Source organism: Mytilus edulis, chromosome 1 (genome assembly GCF_963676685.1).
Source record: "Mytilus edulis chromosome 1, xbMytEdul2.2, whole genome shotgun sequence".
Lineage (NCBI taxonomy): Eukaryota > Metazoa > Mollusca > Bivalvia > Mytilida > Mytilidae > Mytilus > Mytilus edulis.
Window position 1 is genome coordinate 124,868,295 of NC_092344.1, and position 15,831 is coordinate 124,884,125.

The 15,831-nt window shown below is 31.5% G+C and overlaps 1 protein-coding gene across 3 annotated transcripts in view; it reads left to right on the forward strand.

Moving 5' to 3' along the window:
* Positions 1 to 15,831, forward strand: part of LOC139505520 (uncharacterized) — a 44,448-nt gene that overhangs the window by 15,832 nt on the left and 12,785 nt on the right. For all 3 annotated transcript variants that reach the window (XM_071295069.1, XM_071295077.1, XM_071295074.1), the window contains exons 3-11: positions 2,447 to 2,598; positions 4,814 to 5,107; positions 5,885 to 6,017; positions 7,398 to 7,591; positions 9,707 to 9,861; positions 10,935 to 11,094; positions 13,562 to 13,629; positions 14,621 to 14,852; positions 15,142 to 15,284. In XM_071295069.1, the coding sequence (XP_071151170.1) occupies positions 2,457 to 2,598; positions 4,814 to 5,107; positions 5,885 to 6,017; positions 7,398 to 7,591; positions 9,707 to 9,861; positions 10,935 to 11,094; positions 13,562 to 13,629; positions 14,621 to 14,852; positions 15,142 to 15,284 (1,521 nt within the window). In that variant the 5' untranslated portion in view covers positions 2,447 to 2,456. The remainder of the gene's footprint in view (positions 1 to 2,446; positions 2,599 to 4,813; positions 5,108 to 5,884; positions 6,018 to 7,397; positions 7,592 to 9,706; positions 9,862 to 10,934; positions 11,095 to 13,561; positions 13,630 to 14,620; positions 14,853 to 15,141; positions 15,285 to 15,831) is intronic.

Here is a 15,831-nt window from a genome sequence, read left to right on the forward strand (position 1 = left end):
CTTAGATCTTTGTGAACCTTTGGATTGAATTGCATTTTTTTTTCTTTTCGAGACAAGAATATAAATCTAGAATTACTTTAAGTGTTAAGTTACCTAATACTGGGTTCATAGAATTTGAATTTTTCTGCCTTTAATAGTTCACCAAGAATCAAATCATATTAACAAACATAATATGAAATGACCTCTGACTTTTAGTTTATGGATATTAAAGGATAAGTTAGAAGACAATATATGTTTGTCAGAGCATGTTTATCATCTTTATACACTTCATTACTTCAAGAAAAAAGGTATTAATATTGATAGATAATTTTATATGTCTTTATGCTGTTTTAATGTTAATTTTCAAAGACAATTTATAGGTCTGATAAAAAATAATTGAACCATATTTCTATTGAAATAATAATTGTATTTTGTATAATTACTGGAATCCATATTTGTAGATTTCCATGAATTATGCCTGTTTGTGTAAAGTTAGTTGTGTTAATATCAATTTTGGTATACCAGATGCACATTTTGATAATAAATGTCTCTTCAATGATGTTTGATGGCAAATATTAAAAAAATGAAGAGCTGATAAAATCAATAATATTAAGAAATAAAAAATCCAAAGTACAAAGTCCTACCTTCAATGTTTGAATCTTTTTAAAAAAAATATTATCTTCAGTGTGTCAACTGAAACATAATAGTTCTAGTATTTCAGATTTTGTCCAGTTGTAGCTAAGGAGGTGGAATTGTAAAAAGAATTCTAAATACATGATTAAATACCAACTGAAAAAAAAATGTTTTAAGACATGACAATTAATTCAAAGTATTTTTTTTATTATTTCAGATGAAACAAGATGATAAAGATAGGACTTCTTATACTTTGTGTAGCCCTTGTCAGAGAACTTGTTATTATTATTTCAGGTGAAACAAGATGATAAAGATAGGACTTATTATACTTTGTGTAGCCCTTGTCAGAGAACTTGTTATTATTATTTCAGGTGAAACAAGATGATAAAGATAGGACTTCTTATACTTTGTGTAGCCCTTGTCAGAGAACTTGTTATTATTATTTCAGGTGAAACAAGATAATAAAGATAGGACTTCTTATACTTTGTGTAGCCCTTGTCAGAGAACTTGTTATTATTATTTCAGGTGAAACAAGATGATAAAGATAGGACTTCTTATACTTTGTGTAGCCCTTGTCAGAGAACTTGTTATTATTATTTCAGGTGAAACAAGATGATAAAGATAGGACTTCTTATACTTTGTGTAGCCCTTGTCAGAGAACTTGTTATTATTATTTCAGGTGAAACAAGATGATAAAGATAGGACTTCTTATACTTTGTGTAGCCCTTGTCAGAGAACTTGTTATTATTATTTCAGATGAAACCAGATGATAAAGATAGGACTTCTTATACTTTGTGTAGCCCTTGTCAGAGAACTTGTTATTATTATTTCAGGTGAAACAAGATGATAAAGATAGGACTTCTTATACTTTGTGTAGCCCTTGTCAGAGAACTTGTTATTATTATTTCAGGTGAAACAAGATAATAAAGATAGGACTTCTTATACTTTGTGTAGCCCTTGTCAGAGAACTTGTTATTATTATTTCAGGTGAAACAAGATGATAAAGATAGGACTTCTTATACTTTGTGTAGCCCTTGTCAGAGAACTTGTTATTATTATTTCAGGTGAAACAAGATGATAAAGATAGGACTTCTTATACTTTGTGTAGCCCTTGTCAGAGAACTTGTTATTATTATTTCAGGTGAAACAAGATGATAAAGATAGGACTTCTTATACTTTGTGTAGCCCTTGTCAGAGAACTTGTTATTATTATTTCAGGTGAAACAAGATGATAAAGATAGGACTTCTTATACTTTGTGTAGCCCTTGTCAGAGAACTTGTTATTATTATTTCAGGTGAAACAAGATGATAAAGATAGGACTTCTTATACTTTGTGTAGCCCTTGTCAGAGAACTTGTTATTATTATTTCAGGTGAAACAAGATGATAAAGATAGGACTTCTTATACTTTGTGTAGCCCTTGTCAGAGAACTTGTTATTATTATTTCAGGTGAAACAAGATAATAAAGATAGGACTTCTTATACTTTGTGTAGCCCTTGTCAGAGAACTTGTTATTATTATTTCAGGTGAAACAAGATAATAAAGATAGGACTTCTTATACTTTGTGTAGCCCTTGTCAGAGAACTTGTTATTATTATTTCAGGTGAAACAAGATAATAAAGATAGGACTTCTTATACTTTGTGTAGCCCTTGTCAGAGAACTTGTTATTATTATTTCAGGTGAAACAAGATGATAAAGATAGGACTTCTTATACTTTGTGTAGCCCTTTTCAGAGAACTTGTTATTATTATTTCAGGTGAAACAAGATGATAAAGATAGGACTTATTATACTTTGTGTAGCCCTTTTCAGAGAACTTGTTATTATTATTTCAGGTGAAACAAGATGATAAAGATAGGACTTCTTATACTTTGTGTAGCCCTTGTCAGAGAACTTGTTGGCTCTGAGTGGTCATCAGAACAGTTATTTTATGATAATTATTCTGGTGAAGATGTTGTATATGATGACAACAATCAATACAAACCAAGTAAGAACTCTACGGTCTTTTTAAACTTGTTTTATTTCTTGCTCTTTATTCATTTTTATGCCCCACCTACCATAGTAGAGGGGCATAATGTTTTCTGGTTTGTGCGTCCTTCCATCGTACCGTTCATTTGTCCGTCCATTTGTCCCACTTCAGGTTAAAGTTTTTGGTCAAGGTAATTTTTGATAAAGCTGAGGTCCAATCAACTTGAAACTTAGTACACATGTTCCTTATAATATGATCTTTCTTATTTTAAAACCAAATTAGACCTTTGTCCCCATTTTCATGGTCAACTGAACATAGAAATTAAAAGTGTGAGTTTCAGGTTAAAGTTTTTGGTCAAGGTAGTTTTTGATGAAGCTGAAGTCCAGTCAACTTGAAACTTAGTATACACATGTTCCCTATTGGTTGATCTTTTTACTTTTAAGGCCAAATTAGATTTTATACCCAATTTCACAGTCCTTTGAACATTGAAAATGATAATGTGAGATGAGCATCCGTGTACCTTGGACACATTCTTGTTACATAATTTTTTGTATTGCTTTCTTGTATGCAAGTGTCTTTTAAAAAAGGTCAGTATGTATTTGAAGGAGGTCAATGTAATATACTATAGTCTTCATTATTGTACTTTTTAGCTCACCTGACCCGAAAGGGCCAAGTGAGGTTTTCTCATCACTTGAATTGGCATCCATCATTCATGTCTGTTAACTTTTACAAAAATCATCTTATGGCTAAAATAGAATATGGTAATAAAATGCAGTTTTTGGCTTATATCTCTAAAAGCAAATCTGACTGGTTAAAAATGTTCATTAGATCAAGATCTATCTGCCCTGAAATTTTCAAAGGCATCAGAAATACTGTTGTTTGGTTGCTGCCACTGAATTGGTAATTTTATGGAAATTTTGCTGTTTTTGGTTATTTAAACCCAAATTGTCAACTGACCCCTTTAAGGAGTAATTGCCCTATATAGTATTTTTTGGGTAAATTTTTGCAATCTTTAACAAAAATCTTCTCAACCTAATCTACTGGACCAAATAGAATTAAACTTAGCCACAAGTTTCAATAGAGTATCTTGATTGAAAATATATTTGATGACCCTGTAATCCAACCAACATGGCCGAAATGGCTAAAAATAGCATATACGCGTTTACTTTAGAAGTCTAAGGGAAAATTGTAAAGTGAAAAAAAACATATTTTAAAATTTGATAAGGGTCTTCATTAACTATTGTAAGACTACAATGGGATGACCTTCTTTTAAATAAACAACTGAGCCAAATTAATCCAACCTTGGCCTTAATCATTCTTAGGGAAAATTGAGATAGAAAATGGGGAATATGTCAAAGACAACAACCTGATCAAAGAGCAGACAACAGCCAAACTTCACCAATGGGTATCTAATACTATTAATTATTTTTATATCTGTCCTTCTGTCCGTGTGTCCGTTCGCTTCAGGTTAAAGTTTTTGGTCAAGGTAGTTTTTTGTCCATCCGTGCGTCTGTTGGCTTCAGGTTAAAGTTTTTGGTCAAGGTAGTTTTTGAAGAAGTTGAAGTTCAATCAACTTGAAACTTAGTACACATGTTCCCTATGATATGATCTTTCTAATTTTTATGCCAAAATATAGTTTTTACCCCAATTTCATGGTCCACTGAACATAGAAAATGATAGTGCGAAGTTCAGGTTAAAGTTTTTGGTCATGGTAGTTTTTTATGAAGTTAAAATTACATCAACTTGAAACTTTGTACACATGTTCCCTATGATATGATCTTTCTAATTTTAATTCCAAATTAAAGACCCCAATTTTACGGTCCACTGAACATAGAAAATGATTGTACGAGTGGGACATCCGTGTACTATGCACACATTCTTGTTTTAACTTTATTTTGCATGATTTCAAAAACAACAGTAGATACAGGTGAGGGACACAGGCTCTTGAGAACCTTTATTTTTGTTTTGAAATTTCATAAAAGTTGATGTCAAATGACGTTAATTTCAGTAATCCTGGTTTTTATCTGTATCAAGATACACTCTGCCTAATCGAGTTAATCAATGTTCATAAAATAATATTTGGCATGATTAACAATGAGACACACATTTTGATATTTTTCTAAATGGATTTTGTGCAACCAGTTTAGGAATCAAATGAAATAAAGTGACAAACTGTAATCTTTGAAACAAAAATGTAGCTTTTCACTTTTAAGTGGTTTTTTTTTAATTTCAGAATTTTCATTAGGTACTGATGTAAACCTGCTGGCTGGACAGACATTTCAAGTGAACTGTTCATGTCAACCCCCTGTGAACTGTTCAACATGCAAACTTGAAATAAATAGCTTAAAGATCAAGCATTGTACCACTGGTAAGCGTGCCAGCTGTAAGGTCAAGGATACAGTTATAACAGACAGTAGAACAATAAGTCTTGTAAGACCTAATATAAATGTGAACGACACAGGAACATATTTTTGCCAGTATAACAACTCCGCAACCACTGAAGATAACTTTTATCTTAAAATTGGGTGTAAGTAAAATATGATATGGATAGGGAAAATGGTTTAAAGAGTGTGCTCAAGGATGATTAGGAGTGTAAAACAACTAAAATTGTAAAACCAAACGATCTCATCTATATAAAAAACTAGATACATATATGAACAGCATCAAGAAACAACAACCATCTGTCTTAAAACATGTTCAAACAAATGCAGCTGGTTTAAATGTTTTAGGTACCAACCTTCACCCGTACATGGATATCTGTGTATAATCTTAGCCAAAGCTGACATTTTTATACCCCACCTACAATAGTAGAAGGGCATTAAGTTTTCTGCTCTGTCCCTCTGTCTGTCTGTTCGTTTGTCCATCAGTTTGTCTGTCTGTTTGTCTGTCTGTTCATCTGTCTGTTTGTCTTTCTGTACATCTGTCTGTTCGTCCCGCTTCAGGTTAAAGTATTTGATCAAGGTAGTTTTTTTGAAGCTGAAATCCAATCAACTTGAAACTTAGTACACATGTTCCTTATGATATAATCTTTCTAATTTTTAATCCAAACTAGACTTGTTATCCTATTTCACGGTCCATCGAACATGGAAAATGATTATGCGAGTGGGGCATCCATGTACTTTGGACACATTCTTGTTTTCACAGGTAATAGCTTGAAAAAAAGCCTGCTAACTCATATTTATATTTTAGGAAAAAATGATCAATAAACAACATTTAACTACATCATTAAAAAATTGTGTTGACTTTATCTAAGAACACCTACCCCACTCAAACTATTTATATGTATGATGTTTGTATGTTTTAGATAAACCTTCTGGTCCACAAAACATCAGATGTGTTTCAAATGACATGATGGACCTTAATTGTTCCTGGACTAAACCACAAGAAGACAAAGAGAATCCACTTCCTGTTGTTTACAAATCCTTCTTTGATAGCAGGTATTTTAATAATGTGCTTGGAATATATAAAGAAGAATTGGTATGATTGCCAATGAGACAACTCTCCACAAGAGACCAAGATGACACAGAAATTAACAACTATAGGTCACTGTAAAGCCTTTAACAATGAGCAAACCCCATACCATATAGTCAGAAGAATGTTTTCATAATGTACAAAAATGGTAATTATTTTGTCTTGTCAGTCACAGAAGGGGTGGGTCTTGCTTTTGGCTCACCTGGCCCAAAGCCTCTGAAGACATTAACAATGATATATACTGATAGAAATGCAATATTATAGAAAAAAAAATTGTCAGTTTGACAACTATAAGAGATGTTGCCGTAGTTCTCTACTGAAGTAAATTTAATAGGTACTTCTTTTAATAGATCATTTATATTTTCTATAAAGTTGCATTTTTATATAAAATATCAGTTTGAACTTCTTTGAAGACTATTTCCAGTCACAGACTCTAGATCATGATTCATTGACTTTGAATTAATGAACAATTTTCAACCATCAGTGTATGTGAAGCACCCTTGCAACAACTCTTTGAGGGGTCTAAAGGTGACCCTATCCAATATACCTACATTTCCCATATGGCAGTCCACATTTTTATGCCCCACCTACAATAGTAGAGGGGCATTATGTTTTCTGGTCTGTGGCTCCGTTTGTTTGTTCGTCCGTCCGTCAGTCCATTTGTTCGTTCGTCCGCAGGTTAAAGTTTTTGGTCAAAGTAGTTTTTGATGAAGATGAAGTCCAATCAACTTGAAACTTAGTACACTTGTTGCTTATGTGATGATCTTTCTACTTTTAAAGCCAAATTAGACTTTGACCCCAATTTCACGGTCCATGGAACATGGAAAATGATAGTGCCAGTGGGGCATTCGTGTACTATGGACACATTCTTGTTCTGACCTAAATCCCAGATGCCTCTATTACAGAACCTACTTATTGTATAAATATTAATTTGTGCTCTTCCTGAATATGCATGAAAGATTTGCCACTGGACGTTAAGCAACTAACAATAAATCTGTCTTTTAACAATTATGCAACTTTAAAGTGTATTTTTGTTAAATAAACACTTACTAGAACAGAATGTAAATTAATTTACCGTGGTAAACCCTATCAAATACAAACCAACTAAAACTCACCAATTCATGTTTTATTTATTACAGGGGTTAAAAACAAAATAATCATTAGACCAATGAAAAAAAGATATTTTATTTTTCATATGGCTTTAATGATTGAGTGTTTTGATAAATTCATTTCCATTATTTATATGCACAAAAATTTGGTGTGGTGAATTAAATTGTCCTTTGAATTAACAATCAAATATTGTTTCACATTAAGTTAAATGCAGTTTTTTTATTATTTTTTTACAGTCCTATGTATGGAAAGATTTATTGTCCAAACCCTCAGCCTAAAAAGAGAGATCAAACAAGCTGTTATATAGCTCCATCAACAACGGATAACTATTATACATTTCATGCTGGAAATAGCTACAATGTAATTATAAATGCATCTAATGTGTGTGCATTTCAGATGACAGAGCATACTGTCAATATAACAGAAGTTAGTAAGTATAAAGACATAACAGTCATTCCTGAAACAAAAGATAAAGTCTGAAGTGTATATAAAAAAGAAGATGTGGTATGATAGCCAATGAGACAACTATCCATAAAAGACCAAAACATTAACAACTATAGGTCACTGTACGGCCTTCAACAATTAGCAAAGCCCATACTGCATAGTCAGCTATTAAAGGGTTGTATATAACTGAAAATTTTGAATCTTTTTCTTCTTGGAGTACGCATTCAACATTATTGAAAAATATGGGAATTTTTCATTTTAGGGCGGGGATGTTATATATATGTATGTTGAATCCGTACTTTCCGGAAATGTTGTATTGTCTTAACCATGATTGTTGTGATGATTACATGTATCAGCTCTTTTGGCATTTGAATCCAAATTTAAGGATCATAATTTGAAAGTTCTTCTTTTTATTTGCAATATATATACTTCGTCTTTAGTCCCCCAAACCTAAGTCAGGTATATCACATAAGACAATGTAAAACAATTCAAACGAGAAAACTAACGGCCTTATTTATGTAAACAAAAATAATGAGAAACAAATATGTAACACATAACAAACGACAACCACTGAATGTTAATTTTCAGAAACATTAGTGTAAAAATTGCAATGGCCATGTAGCCAAAGTCAGAGATGTTTATATAATTTCTGAGATCCTGGTTTATTCACACATTTTAATAAATTAGGTTTTGGCCATCTCACTTTTGATACTATTAGTGACCAGGCTTATCAAATTATAAATTGTTCTATCAATAAATGTGAAAAAAATCAATTTCTTTTGTTGTACTAAAAGAATTAGAAAAAGGCCCCCATATATTGATATATGTAAACTCAAAACTGACCGATCAGTTTCAGTAAATTTAAACTAAGTGCCAATTCCCTAGCAATTGAAAGAGGGCGTTATACCAACATTGAAAGAAGTTAAAGCATTTGCTTATCCTGTAACAGACAAGAAATTGAGGATGAATACCATTTCTTCTCAATCTGTCCATGCTATACATCATTGAGGGATACCTTAGAATATACAAAATATTAATAAACATTTTAATTTCAATTTTATTAAATTGGAGTCAGCTATAACACTGAAGCATTTGACTGCACTTTTAAATAGCAGTCTACCAGTCATTATAAAAATCACCATAAAGTATATTAATGATTGTTTTTTATTGAGAACATCTGTATAACTTGTATTTCTTTTAATATGCAACCTAATTTAGTTTGGGTTCTTTTTTTATTTGCTCATAAACTTTAAAGTCATATGAAACGAGATAGTGATGAAAAATAATGTTTGTCCAATTCTTGAACCAATGCATGTATACATCATAAACTTAGTCCTCTGTGCACGATTTTATCATTATTTTCGCAAATATATCATATGATCGTCAATTTTTTTCTCTCTGTTTGTTATGATTTAACAAATATGGCTGCTCATTAAATGCCGTGTTTTGAAGCCGAGTTTTACCAATTGTCACCTTATAGTAAACAAATCACAAGAAGCATGGGTATTGAGCACGTGTTTAACATGTATAATCAGATATTTGTTTTTTTCAATGACAGATCCATGCGTATTGTGGTCACCGAATTTTTACAAGTAGGGTTACGCTCGGGTCACTATGCATACGGAAAATATGTCGGCGAAGTGCTTCCTGGAAGCAAGCAATTAAAAATAAGTAAACTTCTTCTAAATGTGGATAAATTAAAGAATTTTTCCTCAGAAAAAAGTGTATGTACATAAGTTGTATAACGAAAACTATCTATTTAGTTATAAAAAACATATGCATATTTTTTTTTAATTTGAGGTTTCTTATGACTTTAATAATGTGTTAACTCGATATTTATAGTCTTTTTTCCCTCGCTGTGAATACCACTGTCACGTCACTCTAATATAATTATAATCAATTTAACTATTGTCAGTTTATTGTTCTAATTTTGTATGCCATAACCATTTAATGTAAATGTGTTAGTGCTAATAGATATTGTCTATTGTCTATTTGATGAAAAAACGTTTTTATCAGTGATAAGTTGATGTCTTTTGTAAATTACGTGTGATCACAATCATTCTGTTAATACAATAATAAGTCGACTTTGGTTTTTTTTCAGTAAAACTTTCATCACCAGAGGTATCACCTCTCAACATAACTGAGAGAGAAATTATTTTATCAACAAAGCAATCCCAGGCTTCTCATATAATGATATGGACCTCGGACAGTATATTATATGATGTAGTCTATAGTAGTGATACACTAACCAATACTGTAAGTGTTATGTAGTAAATAAGTTCTTTTTTCATGTTAAAATACTACTACTTTTAAAGTTGTGTGCATCACAATTGTTGAATTTTTTTTTATAAATTTTACAACCCCTTTTAAATAGCAAATTCTTGCAAAATAAAAACACTGCAAAAATTTCTGATTTAAAAGTATTCTAACTATATGCTAATATTTTGCATGTGAATCCAACGTAAATATAATTTATTTTGGTGGAAATTTACTACAGAGAAACAAAATTTTGGATTAAAATTAACAGTTCTTATCATGTCAGAACTAGAAATATAGATTCCCCAACTGCAACAAGAGTGATACGATATTTCTCCACTCAAGACAGTTGAGATTTAATATTAAAGGTGCAAGGCTTGCTGAGCTTTTCAAATAATTAAAATTTAACTGTTTAGAGTGGAGAAATATTGTAATACATGAAAAAGGGACCCTGTTCTAATCAGCAGGGCGTTAATGTTTTGCGGCACTCTCATACCACTAAAAATATAGGAAATAACCACCCCCAGAACCCCTCACTGTGATTAAAATTTTTGAATTACATTCTTAAACTATCCGATATTTCTCCCAAACTTGCACAGAAGCTTGTTTATGATCATGAGATAGTTTCCACAAATAAATTTTGTAAAAAATAATCCAGTTTATCAGTATATGACTTATAAATGGACTTTGTTATTCTGTCAAAAAACATTACTTTCACTCTGTATGTTACTTATATATAGACTTAGTCTTTCTTCCAGTTAACATTACATGCAGTATGCAGTTAAAGTTCTTAAAACATTTATTACATTCATGAAGAAGGCGAGACACTGGGTTCCACGGAACCCTTACAAATTTTTATAAACTAGTTGGTAGAAATGCCTTACCAATTTGAATTGACATTTTTTCTTTACCAATTTGAATTGACATTTTTTCTTTACCATTTTGAATAGTAATGTATCCCCAACCTCTAAACTGACGTTTTTCATAACTGTTCTTTAATATAACATATCATTTAAACTTAACATTTATCCCTAACTTTTATAGTTGGAATACAGTATTTTTTTTATTTTCAGATACAGTTCAGTTCACCTAATGAAAGTAATCGTGTCATTCTTCCTGATCTTATACCATACACAGAATATACTGTTACAGTGAAAGCTAAAGTTCCTCAATCTAAGGGAGATAAATATTGGAGTCCTTCTGTGACTAGAAACTACACAACAAAATCAGCAGGTATCCTTAATATTACACTTTTAACAAAAATTGCATGTCTGTATAAAAAAGAAGATGTGGTATGAATGCCAATGAGACAACTCTCGACAAGAGACCAAAATGACCCAGAAATTAACAACTATAGGTCCCCATACTTTATTAGTAAAGAAATAGCTTTCAGTTATGGTACCCTAGCAATTTGGACAGTTTGATGTATATGTTACAGTAAATAGGTGAAATTAGGAATTACATGTAATTACTAAAATTTAGGAATTACATGTAATCCCTGATGTACTTAGTAAATACAAGTAATTCCTGAAACGACCCAGTTATTACCAGTAATTACTAATTTTAAAATGAATTTTTACACCTATTTACTAACTGTTAAAACTATGTTGTAATATGGTAAGCTGATCAAAAGTTATGGTAATTCTAGCTATAGAAGATCAGTGAGTACTCTTAAAAGTGATCAGCCTAAAATGTATCTTTTTTTGTTATAAGAGCATTAGCTACGAGATATAAAATAAATCAATTATGATTTTTTTTGTTTGTTAAATCATTAATTTAAATTATATAGTGAAATTATAATTCCCTTTTAGCAGTCAATCTGGTTCTATTTTACTAAAATAAGCAGAGAAACATGGTTGATGATTTTTGCACTTGCAAATGAATAATTGGACCGCATTGAATACGTATTCATGTGACCTTCAATTCCAACCCTAGCTGGAGAGAGGTTATCGGTGTATTCAGATTTAAAATTATAAGGGTTTCGCAGAACCAAGTATCTCGCTGACTTTAGCTGTTAGTCATAGGCTCAACAAAAATGGGGAAAATATCAATTTTTTTTACTAGTGCTGCAAGAAGCTTCAATCCAAATTTGGTTAAAATCCAGGATGGTTTATGAAATCTAATATATGTTTAAAAAAAACTTTAACCGCAGAGTGTATGTAATGTTAACTGGGAAAAAACAAGTTCATTTATAAGGAATATACGAAAAGGGATTTTTTTTTTACAAACTTTACTTCTGGATATTATCTTATTATCATAAACAAGCTTCTGTCCAAGTTTGGTAGAAAATTCAAATCCAGGTTATTCTGAGAAAGTTATCAAAATTTTAAAAACTTTAACCACAATGTGAATGTAGTGTAAACTGGCATATATGTCCATTTATAAGTAAAATACGGAAAAACTTTATTTTATTTTCACAAAATTTACTTCTTGAAAATTATCTCATAATTAAAGTCAAGCTTCTGTTCACGTTTGGTAGAAATCCAGGATAATTTAAGAAAGTTATCAAAACTCAAAGACCTTTAACCACATAGTGAATACTTGTGGATGATGCTGACGACAGAATGGTTTGCCCTGTCTGGCTTTTGCGACAAAGGTCGCAGGCTCAACAAAAAGAAACATAATCATAACTAGATTTGCCATAGCAAGCAATAGCGGATGTCACCCTTCCCCCAATTGCCACTAAGTGGCAGCCATTGCAACCATTTTAAACAGTGATTTTACATATATGCATGGCAATTCACCTTTCTACAAATTTTCAGAACATTTGAAGCATTTTGAAATTTTTTTTATGTTTTCATGGCAACGGCAGCCATTTTGAAAATTCCAACGCCAAATTCTGCTTCAATACATGACAGTCAATATTATTGTGAAGTTTCATTAAGTTCAAAGCATTTTGAATTTTTTAAAATTTTTGCTGCTGTATCCATGGTAATATTGTAGTTCCAATGATTGTCAAAATCATTCAAAACCTGTATATAGTTGAAAACTATTTTGTATGAAAATTAGATGATTCAAAATTAAGGCATACCAAAATTAATCACCAAACCCTGACGTTTTTGGAGTATTTGACCTGTTTTGCATTGTTTCCATGGTAACGGCAGACATTTTGGAAATTCCAACGCCAAATTCCATATCTACTAATGTTGCTCATCGTTTCTGTGAAGTTTCAAAAAATTCACTAAAGGTGTGCCTTATATTCATTAATCTTTAATTAAGTCAGCCCTAAGATACCTACACTTTTACTTTCTTATTTTGTATCTTGGATTATATCTTTAATTTTAAAACAAAAATATCAAGTTAGTAAATAGCTGTAAAAATGACAAAGAAAATCAGTGAATACCAGTAATCACTGAAACAACTAGTAAATACATGTAATTACCAAATTGGCTAGTAATTACAGGTATTTACTGAAATGTTTAGTAATTACGTGTAATTCCTAATTGCACCTATTTACTGTAACATATACAAAATATTAGTTAAATAAGTTTATTATTAAAAAAAAGTTATGTCTCTTTATACATTTACAGTAATTAGTTTTTATAGCTCTCTAATTTATATTTACAAAATTGCTTCACTAGATACATCTCAAGACTGAAAATATTATATTTCTCTCTTGTTTTGTTTTTGTCTTTATATTACCAGAGACATATATACTGTATTTATTTGTCTCTGATATTACTTAAATTTATTATTTTAGCTCCAGTTAGTGTACCGTATATTGGCGGCTACATTATGTCTGAAAGAGTCCTGTTTCTTTATATAAAGGTAAGTGAGGAAATTATCATTAATTTTATCATCTGCAGCATTTAGATACATATATATATATATTGACATTTATATTGCAAATAATAAAATTGAGAATGGAAATGGGGAATGTGTCAAAGAGACAACAACCCGACCAAATAAAAAAACAACAGCAGAAGGTCACCAACAGGTCTTCAATGTAGCAAGAAATTCCCGCACCCCGAGGCGTCCTTCAGCTGGCCCCTAAACAAATATATACTAGTTCAGTGATAATGAACGCCATACTAATTTCCAAATTGTACACAAGAAACTAATATAAAAATAATACAAGACTAACAAAGGCCAGAGGCTCCTGACTTGGGACAGGCGCAAAAATGCGGCGGGGTTAAACATGTTTGTGAGATCTCAACCCTCCCCCTATACCTCTAACCAATGTAGAAAAATAAACGCATAACAATACGCACATTAAAATTCAGTTCAAGAGAGGTCCGAGTCTGATGTTAGAAGATGTAACCAAAGAAAATAAACAAAATGACAATAATACATAAATAACAACAGACTACTAGCAGTTAACTGACATGCCAGCTCCAGACTTCAATTAAACTGACAAATAATGTTTTGTTTTTCTAGAAATATTAATGGTTATGAATCTTTGTAAAATATTTGAAATATCAAATATACCGGGGGTAACACATTTTGCTGATTGAGTAAAAACTGTAATTGACATTTGTGGATTTGTTGTGCACAGCTTATCAAACATTTGTGATTTATTAACAGAAATGACCAGCCTTTAAATGTTACTCATTACAGAGGTATCTTGACTAACTCTGTATTCTGAGTAAAAAGTAATACTGCCATTCTGCAATAGTTGTGTTGAATAAATAAAATTTTAACTTTATTGAATATTTGATTAAAATACCCCCAAAATCGACAAAAGTTGGTACATGTATGTATGTATTTGAGTTATTTTGACGAGCTCAATATAGTATTTAAAAAAAAATCTATATTTCAGCCTATTAGTAAAAGGGAAAAGTTTTCTGAGAATGCGTTCTACACAGTTACAGTAAAGTCAGCTTGTGAAGAACCATTCTTTAAACAATTGAATGTGACATGGGACATAGCAATGATAAATGTTCCAGGTTTTCCACAGAAATTAACATCTTACTTGATAGAAGTAAAGGCAGTGAATGATATTGGAGAGAGTATTGATTCCAGTAGAATTACTACACCATTGTATGATTCAGGTACTAATTCTTGTGGAGGATGTAAAAATGCTTGAAGATATTGATTTAATAATTAGTGTATAGTTTCATCATGACAAGTTACAGACCAAATTCGAATTTTGTTTTGGTCTGATTAAAATTAACTCTATAAATGTTGAGTTTATGTTATATTTTTCACATAATTCTTGAATAATGGTAAAAAACTGTTTTGATTATATGACCAAGCAAATATATGTATTGGGTAGACTAAGACAATTTAATTCAAAATTTAATAGTGAAATTAATTCTAAGAAATGTGCATCACTTACAGGAAGACAAAAACCATCCTATATTGTTGTTGAGGGATCAGGGAAAAAATACTTTGTATCCTGGGACACACAGAGTAGAAATATTAGCAGTCAATTAGAGAAGATTGTTGTATACTGGTGTGTTGGTATTCAGACAGTTTGTCAGGTCAGTAGTCTCATGTGCCTCTGTTCACAATAATCTTTTAAGAGTGTGTTCTGATAATGGAGATAAAAGTATTTCAGGTTACAAGGTTTTTGGTTTCAAATATAGCAAGAAGATGTGGTATGATTGCCAATGAGAAAATTCTCCACAAGTGACCTAATGAAACAGAAATTAACAACTGCTTGTTGTTCGGTGTAAGCCAAGGCTCCGTGTTGGAGGCTGTACATTGACCTATAATGGTTTACTTTTATTAATTGTTATTTGGATGGAGAGTTGTCTTATTGGCACTCATACCACGTCTTCCTATATCTATAGGTCACTGTACAGCCTTCAACAATGATCAAAGCCCTCATAGTCAGTTATGAGAGGCATAGAAATGACAAATGTACAATTCAAACAAGAAAACTTAGATCTCAATTTTTTGTACAAAATAATGAATCATAGTATGTTTACCAGCTGAAACCTGCCTCCGGTTGTGGGATTTTTTGTCCATGTTGAAGACCCATTGGTGGTAATGTTCTGCTTTTTGCTCTGTGGTTGGGTTGTTGTC